At 34.3% G+C, this 12,271-nt stretch overlaps 1 protein-coding gene across 1 annotated transcript in view; it reads right to left on the bottom strand.

Annotated features, from left to right (window-relative positions):
• MALRD1 (MAM and LDL receptor class A domain containing 1) overlaps positions 1 to 12,271 on the bottom strand; it is a 541,690-nt gene that overhangs the window by 419,312 nt on the left and 110,107 nt on the right. The window contains exon 18 of the mRNA XM_074324842.1: positions 10,343 to 10,755. Within this exon, the coding sequence (XP_074180943.1) occupies positions 10,343 to 10,755 (413 nt within the window). The remainder of the gene's footprint in view (positions 1 to 10,342; positions 10,756 to 12,271) is intronic.

Raw genomic sequence — 12,271 nt, 5'->3', positions numbered from 1 at the left:
TGCTATTACGTACCATTATATTTCAGTATTTTGCAATTAATTCATTATTCACTTTCAGTATATCAATATTTTATGCCTATATGAAAAAAAGCAGAGGAACTAATGGCCATCTCTAAAATATACAATAGATTTCCATCAGTAAAATTTGAATTATTAGAAAGGAAATTAAAAACATGAACTATGATCTTAAAGTCATCTTAGGGGCATTCCAAAATAATTGTAATTTATGATAGCTTATACTGAAAGTTAAGGAAAGCTTTCATTAGGATGCAATACAGCTAAGTTTTAGTTTTTTAATAAGGATTTTTGTGACTCATAACATACAACAAGAATTTTGGCATTCGATCAACTGTGAATTTAAAAAACTGAATTCGTAGAATTTTATAATTAGAAACAATTCATAGATCATTTCATCATTCTGATGAGGAATTAGGTCATTAGAAGATTAAGTAACATTTACACAATCACTAAGACCCTTAGTAAAAAATTTAAACTTTAGAATCCAGGTATTCTAACTCCTGAGTTGATGTCATTTCCATTTTATCATGTTTGTATCCCCAGTATTTTTAAAAACAAAAGTTGGGAAATTACATTTGCTTTACACATACAGCACCAAATATCAAACTCACCACAGTACCATCACTAATATGTGCATGAATCAAAAACAAGAAAATCCACATTAAAGCCATCTCAAAATAATTTAATATAACTAATGGGTTAATCTAACAGGACAACCTTTAACAAAGTTACCTCTCCCCAAAAGAACAAATTGATAAAAAGATAAATTATTTGTAAATTTATAACGGAATATTACCTAATTAATTTTAATCCAATGCTTCAAACTGAAGCAAATTGACTTTAGAATTATTTCATTTTTCATTACAATCTTGTTTTTCATTACATTACACTATGCTTCATACTAAATGTAAAATCAATTTTTTATCTTAACACTTGCTAGAGATACAAAGGGTCACCAAGTCAAAAATCAGTAGGAAGAATACTTGTTTCAAATTACATTTTTTTAAAGCTTCTTGGCAAGCTTTTTTAAAAAGAACAGTCTAATTCAAATACAATGATTCTTCTACATTGCAAGAATTGGGGTTTGCGAGGAAAGATAAGAAGCATCTTACAGATAACAAAGTATTCAAGATAAGATGCTATTAACTACGAGTATGGGGGACAAGCTGACCGTCTGAACCATTTTGTCCTACTCATATCTTTGGAACACTGAATAAGCAAGCGGTAAGAGGGTGGGAGCCACAGATCCATTTATGTGGGCCTTGTCACCACTATAGACACTGAAATTCATCTACATGCTTGCATATGTGCTTTTGATTCTAGCTGAGACAGTGAAAATTTTAAGAAATCGGTCTCTGTTTTTTAGGTAATAATAATCTAAGAGCTAATATTCAACTGATAATTTACATAAAACTTATGTCTCTAACCGAACATATCCATAACAGTTTCAAGTGACTGTTGTGGGGGAACACACCCCATTTCAATCTGTGCAGAAGGGCACATGCTCATGTCACTTGGCTCTGGTTGAAGTCCAAGAGAATTTTTGTTTTAAAGGCAATTTAGGGTATCAATTAAGAACTTGAACTCTGGATCTACAACTCAAATCTTGAAAACCTAGTTCCACTCACTATTTGATGTTTTAAAAAAATATTTTATTTTGACCTAATTTTAGACTTACAGGAAAGATGCAAAAATACAGAGTCCTCTCATGTCCTTCACCCTACTTCCTCTCATGCTAACATTTTACAAACTATATTCATTTTCTCCAGAAAAGAAGAGAACCCTCCTCTTAGTGTTTTGGGAAAACTATAAAAGGATAATATACAAATCATAGCATCTGGCACATAGAAAGTGTTAAATAATTGCTAGCCATGGTTAACAATATTGTTTTATAAAAATATGGAGGCTATAAGGAAAAACAAAAGGTAAAGTTCCATGATCTGACTCTGGCTTTCCATGACTAATTAGCGCTATGGCCAGAACCTAATGAAAATATGTCTCAGACCAGATTACCTGTGAAACGGATTTGAGATAAAGATTTGGGTGCAGAACTTTTACTGGGGAACTCCCTTGGAACCAACAAGTGGAGGGGAGTGAAAGAAGCAGGAGTGAGTGCAGGGAGCATTGAACTTTGATGTCCCAACAAAGGCCTCAGTCAACCACACAGGGAACTGGGATGGTCCTTCAGAGTCATTCTAAACTGAGGCAAGAATACTGAGTGTTTATACCTTGCACGGAATGTTCTTCAGATACGAGCTGTCTCCAAAGAGGGGCCATCACACCTGACCACTCAACTCTTTTGAGGGCAATTTCGAGAATCAGCAGAGAGGCATTACTTGCCAACACTCCCAGCTGCCATGGGAGGAATCCTTCAGCCCTGAGGGAGACTTGGGGCACACACGACAATAACGATGACAAGCTGTTCACAAGAAACTGTGGAGTGGGTACAGCAAATTCATGGCCAGTGAATCTAAACTACATAATCTGCTCAGCTAGGTGACAGAATTTTAAAAGATAATTAAAATCCATATATTGATCCTCAAAATCTGTTAAAACATTTGTCTTTTGCTATGTTTTGCTTTGCTTTAGGTTATTTAAGAACCTCTAAAGAGCAGTAATTACTAATAGACATTTTGGACAGGATCAAATTCCAAGGATCTTCTGGTGAGGACCAAATGTCTCCATAGACATTTTGGACGGGACCAAATGTCCCATAGTAATCAAGTTCATTAAAAATTTTTCCTGCATTTTCTTCAATAAGTTTTATCGTTTTACATTTATATATGTATAGGATACATCTTGAGTCACTTTGAGGGCATGGTGTGAGGTAAGGGCTGAATTTCCAGCTTGAAAAGCACCATTTTTAAAGAGACTTTTATTTCCTAATGAATTACAACTGAGGTTCTTAAAATGCAAAATACAATAAAGTCCAATTTTACGCCAAATAGTGGTTCCAGGTTGACATGAAGTTAGAACATTACATAAATCGTAGTAGCATAACATTATCATTTATAATGTAAATATAACTACAAACCATACTCCCAAGATGCATAGGGTTTACTTAGACAGAAAGACAGGTGAAACTCCTACCTCTGTCTTTAGCAGTTATCTGAGCAGGAATAATGCCAAGAGTTATAGAGAAAGCTGTCATTGTCTATGAGAGCAGGAATAGCCGAAAGGCCGAGGAAGAGGCAAGGATAAATCTTAAATTGTAATCAAATCAAAGATCAGAACTTACCAGCGACAACAACATAGGAGGAACAATAGAGGCTTGGAGGTTAAAACTAGTTACATGCTGCATTTGATAAAGAAAAATGCAGGCTTGTCCTAAGATAGAGCCGGGTGCTCTCTAGTTGCTTTTACACTTCTCAGTGGATTTTGACGGGTTTTGACTGTGTTTTAATTTATATGAAGTTACAGGGACACTGTGGGCAAAAGTCTGCTCTGTACTGATTGAAGCAATAATAGGAACACTATAGCTAACAGGATAACCATACTAATGATACACATGAATAAAAATCATGATAATCATGTTAACAACAGACAACATATATATTTTCATATATACATATGTGCATGAAATAGTGAACTTAGAGATACAGAAGGATAGAAATAGACTATGCCTGATAAGGATATGCTTATATACAAGGACATCCATTCCAAATTTTCTAGAACAATCCTCATTTCAAATCACCTTAGTAGTCTCTATCAACCTCCCACATTGACTGGAAATTTCAGTCATTCCAAATGAATGCAAATAAAATTTTCATAGATAGCAGCTCAACAGATATTGGGAGGAAAAGTCCTTGTCAGATACTCAATGTAAATAGAGGCTTTAGGTACATCCTGGAATTCCCCAATAGATCATAAGTTTAGGGTTAGGAGGGTTGATTTCTATTTTTATCATTATTTTTAGGACTATTTTCCATCTTCATCCTCTATTCTTAACCCTCTTGGAGACTGGTTCGGGAATTAATAAACAGCATTAACCTTAATTATTTCAGAATTACATTCCTTTATATTTTTTTTCTCCCCTTGACAGAAGGCTTTATATCACAAAATGTAAAGAACATCTTCTCTACAAGTACAAAGGGAGACCTAATAATTTTTAAGTTCAATAAAATGTTCATAATGGTAACAATAAAATATTGTTTCCAATATAAATAATGACATAATAGAGCAAACTAGCATGTGTGATTGGGTGAAAACAAATACTTGGAAGATAATATCTTGAATTCCATTTCAAGAAATTAGTTTTCAAAAGTTTATAATCAGATTACACTTTGGCAGTAGTTGATAATGCTGTTTTGAAAATAATTTCATAATAGTCCCTCATGCAGTTTCAAATGGTAACCCTGCTATGAGGACAATTCTGTTAAGACAAAGAACATTGAATTTCTTTTTAGACCCTGAAATTCTTGGAAGCACTAAAATAACAATCACCTATAATCTCCTTTTATTAGGTTGTTAGAAAAGCAATTGTGGTTTTTGCAATTAGTTTTAACCTTTTAAAACAGTTGGTGCAAAAGTAATTGTGGTTTAAAACGTTAAAAATTGCAAAAACCACAATTACTTTTGCACCAACCTAATGTTTTATGAAGGAATATTTTTACTAAAAATTTTAGAATAATTTTTTTGGATGCAAACCAAAATCATCAATCTGACATGTTAAAGAAAAGGCATTGTGTCCCAAATCTATTGTGAGTTAATATGCTCCATAAACAATCCTGGATGAAGGCAGCACTCAGAGCATAAATTGGTATAGATTCCTTTGCGCTCCTTGATAATGATACACTATTTTCTGCTGAATGAGAAAAAGTTTAAAGGCATAAATCAAGATAAAGGAATCATCTGACAAAGACTTACAGAGAAGTCCCATACCCTTTTCTTGGAGAACACTGTGATACATTGATTTTCTACTGAAGATAAAAGCCAAAATCATGTGTCATCAATATCAGCAAGCAAAACTATTTGGTTCAATATGTTATACTGTTTAAAAAAAAAAAAAACAGAGGAAAGGCAAACCTGAAATATTTCACATGATCAAAACAAGATTGGATCAGCAGAGAAAAACACATTAGACAGACATTTCATAGTTTATTCCGAAAGAATGAACAATACATCCGAAGGGAATAAACTTGCATTTGTTTGTCCATTAGGTACAGAGCTACTGTCTGAAGAAGCAAATTCTTTTCCAGTGTACTACTTGAGAGTATAGTTTTAGCAAAATAATCCTGCACTGATAATCTAATACACTTCTTCATATAGCAGCTTTATACAAGTATAGTTAAATACTTCCTTATAAAGAGGTCGGCAGGACAGCTGTTGGCATATCCAGTATTTTCATGAAATTCCAAATGACAAATAAATCCTGCAACTGAGATTTCAACCCCAATCAGAGGCCCTCAACTGGACAGCCTTGCTGTTGCAAATTTGCAAAATTGACATGGCAACCCCCTACACTGGGTCTATGTTTTCTCACTGCATTCTACCAAATCCAGCCGGAAGGCAGGGAAAAGTGATTTGGAAGTATCCATGAGTAGGTTGCATATGCAAAACAAAGGACAAAAAGAAGCAAACAGAAGCATAGTTACATGATGTTTTAAAATAGGGCATAGGCTATGAAGGGATAAGGGACACACTGTAATTTAAGCAATCATTAATGCTGAGTAATTTTCTAACCCTTTTTTACCAACCAATTGAAATTTTAAAAAAATTCAATTATAGTTGACATTCATTATTATTCAACTTCAGCTTCAGGTATACAGTGCAGTGGTCAGGCATCTACACCATCCCTGAGGTGGTCTCCCTAAGAACACAAGTGCCCATCTGACTCCTTACAAAATCTTTATATGGGATACGGGGTATGGAATAGGAAACAGAGTCAATGGAATAGTGATAGCTATATACGATGTCAGAGCGGTAGTAGATTGGGGGGGCTCTCACTTAGTGAGGGGTGTAAATGATATTACAATGTTTTGTACACCTGAAACTAACAAAAAAAAAATTCTGCCCAACAACTCTAATCTTTCTTTGTCTCTTTCTCTATTTCTGTTTTTCTTTCCAACATAGATTATAAAAATATTTGGATACTACCATAGTATGTATTATTTTTTATGATTTCCTATGCTTAATGACTCATAGTAATATGTTATGTATCATTAATATACATAAACTGTATATGTAAGACTTGATCCATAATTATATTCCACTCTAATTTTTGGAGGGTCAAAAATATTAGATGACATTTAGTATTACAGAAGTCATAATAAGTATAATAGCATTTAAATAATAGATGTATTAAGAAATTAAACTTGGAGAATCCTGACTGATACTGATATGGGGGCCAATGTTAGAAATGGAAATAATGACAGAAAGGATCAATCAATTTAAGAAGAATTTTTTTTTCAGAATTCTAGCAGTACTAGGGTGTTAAAAAAAAAATGGGGGCGGGAGGTAGTGCAGAATTGAGTTATCTCCTAGACAGATATTTAGAAATAACTCCAAATGCCTTCCTTGACTAAAAAGGAACCACTAACTGTTGAGAAGATTTCAGAAGATCCCAGCTGAGAAAGTGTTCAAAACCAGAGAGCATCAGGCAGCAGAGCTAACAGTGAAAAATGGCATCAGAGTTCCAGAGTCTGGAAGACTCCAATTTCAGCTCTGAGGACCGTGTAAGATTCAGGGTTTTCCTCACCATTGTTCTCCAAGCATCACGGAACATTACAATGCTCCTTATGGAGTAATGAGCACTATGTATCTAAGAGAGTTTAATATACTAATATACTATTTTCTCATAATTCTAAAATATATCAAAAGTTTGAAGAGTCAAAAAAATAAAATAAAAAAAAGAGAGAAATTAAACTTGTTTTCTAGTCCATATGCTCCACCTAACCTTTACTTTTCCCGTTCTCCAGTCACACGTTTTTCAGCCTGGAAGCCAATCTCATCACTTTGCATCAGGATTGGATGATGAGTTGAATTAATAAACTGTGGTTATATTTGAATTCAGCTGAAGAAGATGGCGTATGAGAAACTTAAGAGTGTGAAACAAGATTTAGTAGGCTGTTCAGTAAGCAGCAAATCTTCGAGTGTTGCTACACAGGCTTCAAGCCAGTCATCCAAAACCGTTCAATGCAAATTCTAGCAACTATACACACCTTGCAAAAAAATATTATACAAGACTGCATATGTAATTTATACTTTTAGCATTTCTGTACATAATTTCATGGCAAGTGGGATCAACTTAACATTATTAAACATGGTCCTGTTTTATTTACAACACTACTTCAGAAACACTTTTTCTTAGGTGTACTGAAATATGATGCACCATTTAAAATTTAAAGGTATATCCCACAAATAAAAAATAAATTATGCTTATGAATAAGATTTTTAAAAATCTTTCACCACAAAAATCCACCTGGGAAAAATCTCTTTTTCTTTATTAGGTAAAGATGTTACCAGAGCACAATAGAATTCTTTCAGATTGAGTCAGAAAGTTCTGTAGTGTTAAGAGGTCTAGCTGAAGAATCTTTTCTTTGAAAGCACATGTCGCTTCCCAGACCTAACTCACACATAAATATACTCTTTAGAACAAGAGATCATGTAGAAAAAAGTGAGCTGAAGATTTTAAGTCCTGGTTCCTGTGGTGCCCAAGAATTAATAACTTGCATTAAACTAGATTTTTGTGATACCTTGTGACTGCTGCCCATACTGAATCCACGCCAAGAAAAGCAAAAGGGATACAGATTTCAGTTCTGTATAAGAAAACTTCTATCAGTACATGCAGAGGTAGGATAGAAAACCCCATGAAGTAATCAATTCTTGACACTGGAGGCTCAAGAGTACAACTTTGTTCAAATACTTGGTGAGAAAGTCCTTGAGCTAATTTTAATGTTAAATAATCCAAATTGTATTCAGATTTTATCATTCTGATATAACATTTGTGGTGCACCACCAATAAAAGGAGCTGACAAAAAAAAAAAAAAAAACAGGAAATAAGTACTGTGTGAAAGTTATTTTTCATTATGAACCTAGACTCTCATTTAAGTGTAAGTAAAAATGTGACATATAGGTGAGACCAGATAAGATAAAGAATCTCATTGTGTTTCTTTGTTAGAAATTGTCCTTTCAGAAGATCAGTACTATGCTCAGTATTATGAGTTGAAACCTCATTAGGAGTTATGATTTGAAATTTTCTTCAAAATAGTTGTAAAGTGACTCTTCTCTTATTTTCATTCAGTAGCCTCTATAATGGAACAGGGCTCAAAGACGTTTCCTCACTGACATGTCAATGTGACCCTCACATAGGTTGTTCAATAACAAGTTGTTTTGTTGTATTGATTTCTCATGAAAATTTCATGTTGGTGGTATAGACTCAGGAGAAAGAGAGGTTTTCTCCTACCCAAAAAGCATGCTGGGAAAAGGAATTAGCAGTGAGTTCTAAGAAATTCTAAATAACTTTTTTTTAAAAATGAAGCAAGTCAGAACTGACTCTGGGTGGTGAACACATAATGTGATATACAGAAGATATATTACCGAATTGTACACCTGAAATCTATATAACTTCACTAACTATTGTCACCCAATAAACTTTAATTTAAAACAAAGAACAGAAAAAGAAGAAAAACTGTTTGTCTTAACAAACATTGTATAATCAATTGACTCTTTAATTTATGTACATATATAACTTTGATAAAAATAAAAACTTAACAAAACAAAATTTAACAGGTTACAAAAAAAGTAAACTAAAAAAATGAAAAGTGAAGCAAGTCTTATTTAACACGTTAGTGAAAACCAGCTTAGATAAAGCAATGAGAATTATTCAAAAGGAAAAGAAAAACACACTGTCTAGGTTTTAAAACTGAAGACGGCCAATCCAAGAGCAGTACAGATAACACATACAGTAATCTGTACTGGACCCAAAGTTTTAATGATACAGTTAGTTACATTCATCTGGTGGTAGTGTTCTGGAATAAATGGAACACAGCTTGTCATATCTGCATGTACCCCACAATATTAGTATGTAGGATCTCAGATGTACAGGCCCTATCTCCCCCTCAGAGCCACACTTACAAAATACATTAGTTGAACTGTGAATTATCCAAGAAAATATCTTTTGGGAAAGGAAATATTATTATGTTGGCAGACCCTATCATATCCATACACAAACCATTTCCTTGCAGTATTCTATATGATTTCATTAAGACCAAAGTACCATTTAAAAATGTAACATAGTATTAGTATTCATATACAAATTAGTTTATAATTAGTATAAATGACCAGAGCTGTAACCACCAAACACACTCCAAGAGATATTGTGATTTCCATAGGTTACAATATCTAAATGCCATTATACTCTTTCATAAGGCTGTTATGCCATACTTTTTTCTGCATCATAAAAATATGGACATGCCCTCTAAAATACAGAGGATGCAAAAAAATGTATACAAATTTTAAGAAAGGAAAAGCTACTAAAATTGTAATACTCAATATACACTTATAACAAAAGATGAGTACAAGTCATGTGTATACATTTTTTGGCACCCTTGTTATATTTAGAAAAAGTGTGGAGAAAAAAATAGGCAAAATTTCACAGGATTGATATATTTTGAAAATTAGCCAGACTTTTTCTTAGGTTTTTTTTTTTTTTCTCTTTATAGCTATAAAATTGACAAAAGGAATCTAACTTTCCCACTTCCAGCAATTGCTGAATCAAATAGAGATTTAAAAGTCATTTACAAAACTGTAAAAGCCATATAAGCATTTGAACTTGCTATTGAAATTTTGACTCTTAGAAGAAGACGGGTGAGATGTAGAGCAAAGACTATTCCACCAGGAATTAGGAAATTTAGACTCAAACTCTAGCTCTGCCCTCGAGTAGCTGCATGAATTTCAAAAAAAAACATGCACTTCTTCCTGGATTTCCACTGCTTACCTATACAATTCAAATGAAAATTCAAATGAAATTCAAAATAACATAATTAAGAGCCTGAGCTTTTTGCACAATACCAGAGACGGTGCCAAACTCTTTTTCTCTCCAGAACTTTTTCAGTAGAACAAGTAGTTAAAATCAAAGGGCCCTACAGCTGTTCCTAATGCCATGTGTCCATCTTTAAAGATTTTAATCACACATTATTGCAGGTAGTCAAGGAAAAAAGCAGCTTAACGAGCTTCGGTACACCCTTAATTAAATGATAAATGTGTGTCACAGTAACTTTGATCAAATTCTCCCTGCCTTTAATTCAAGAACATAGTGATCTTTCATATTCCTTAGACATTATCATGCATGTCAAATACACATTAAGAAACCCATTATCCATACCTGAAAAGGCTGCCTGCTGGAAATGTCCAGGTGTTTCCTTATCCATCTGTTGCCTTGATTCCCAAATACCTGCCACAGCAGCTGCCCCTTTGTGTTACTCCAGATTCGCTGGTAGATGGCCAGCCTATAGATGTGCTTTCCGAACATGTGGTAATAGAAGCGGAATGTGCAGCCCTCAGTGTCAGTGGCATTAAGGATTGGGCTGAGCAATACTGCCGTGTTTTGGAAAATCTGTGGCTCCGAAGATTCTATGTAGAGATAGTGTCCCTTAGCTGTGCCCAAAGTATTATCCTTCATTGGCCCTGTATTAAGTGTTGATGTTGGACCCTGGTTCCTGGTCCAGTCAAAATCATCTTCTGTATCCTGTTCCCAGTTACAAATTCCATTTTCAAAGTTGCATTGTAGTTCAGGTGCTGAAATTGGCATTAAATAATACCAAAATATAATTAGGGAGAAAAAGAACTATGATTAAGAATACTAGTTGATATTTTGCTGCTGACAAGAAAAACAATTTTAGTTAAAAAAATGCAATGCTAAAGTTTTAAAAAGAGTGAATAAATCCTAGATAATACGTCAAGTAATAGTATTTTATGGACTGAGGGTGGAATTACTTTGGATATTATTTTCTAAATGCCCTTTATGCCCATCCCTTCTTCATTTCTATTAGCGTAAATGTAGGCAAAGGATCACAACCCCACTGCAACAAATTTCCGGCTCAGTGGATGTCAACCTTCATTGAATGTTCCAATGACCAGTGAGCATTAAAAAACAAAACACATGAAACAAAACACACCAAAGCCCAGAATCCATCTCCAGAAATGTTGATTTAATTGGTCCAAATGATATAGCCAATCATCAGGATATTTTATCATTTTTCTTTGTGATTCTAACACGCACAGCTGATGACAGTCATATTTTAATAGGTCTCAATCTTTCAGAAGCATCTGGGCTGCATGGTAAAATTGCATACTCTTAGGTAAAGCCTGCAGAAGCAATAGTTTGTTAGATGCAGGGTGAAGCCCAGGAATCCATATTACAAGCACCCAAGATGATTCTGATGCAGAGGTTTTGCAGACCTTACTCAGATTCCTCTTTCTGGCTCTATCCTGCCCCTGTTGCAAGTGTCCCTTCCACACCAGTGCCAGAATAACCATCCTTCAATGACAGTTTATCATGTTCCTTCTCTATTCAAAATCCTTATATATATACTCATTTAATCTAAACTCCTCTACCTTTCAAACTTCACCTTTCCCAAATTCAATGAAATTCCTGTTCATCCTTAACTATCCTAGCCTGGAGCACACACAATCTTCCCAACGGGCCCTAAACACTACGCCCCTTTTTCATCCCTCTTTGTGCCAAATGTTGTGTTGTCTGTTTTGCTGATTCTTAGCTGTGTTTCTTCAGTGATAGTCTTTTCTTCTTGGTGGATTGTGGGTCCTTCAAACTGGAGCTTTTAAACTTCTAACTCCCTCAGTCACTAGAAGAATTCACACCACGTAATAAGGAATTGACTAGTCTTTTATCAATTGAATACTCTACCTAAATTTCTAGGATAACATAGGAATGTATTCATTTTTCAAGATGCGAGGATTTTGTCAACACCAAATATTCATTTAGCATAAACAGAAGAGAATGTACATTTGACATTATTTGGGCAGAAGGGATGGGACAGAATTACTGAGTAGTTCCACATTTGGCTTCATTTATCTAAGTTAATATTTTTGAAAAATAAATCATAGCTGTCCTTTAACTATTCATCTTACTATAACTGTATTTGGCGCCACAGTTAAACAAATAATCAAACAATAAATAAAAGCATATGTGAATAAATGTAGCCAGGCAAGAACCAATCATCTGTTGCTGAAAACCAGACTACAGTGAAGGGAACCAAGTGAGTTAATGTCAAATGGGAGGTGAGCTTTCATT

The sequence above is a fragment of the Rhinolophus sinicus genome, linkage group LG02, assembly GCF_036562045.2.
Source record: "Rhinolophus sinicus isolate RSC01 linkage group LG02, ASM3656204v1, whole genome shotgun sequence".
In the NCBI taxonomy this organism is placed as follows: domain Eukaryota; kingdom Metazoa; phylum Chordata; class Mammalia; order Chiroptera; family Rhinolophidae; genus Rhinolophus; species Rhinolophus sinicus.
Note: the sequence above shows the minus strand (reverse complement) of the source record. Positions and strands in the feature narration are given on the sequence as shown.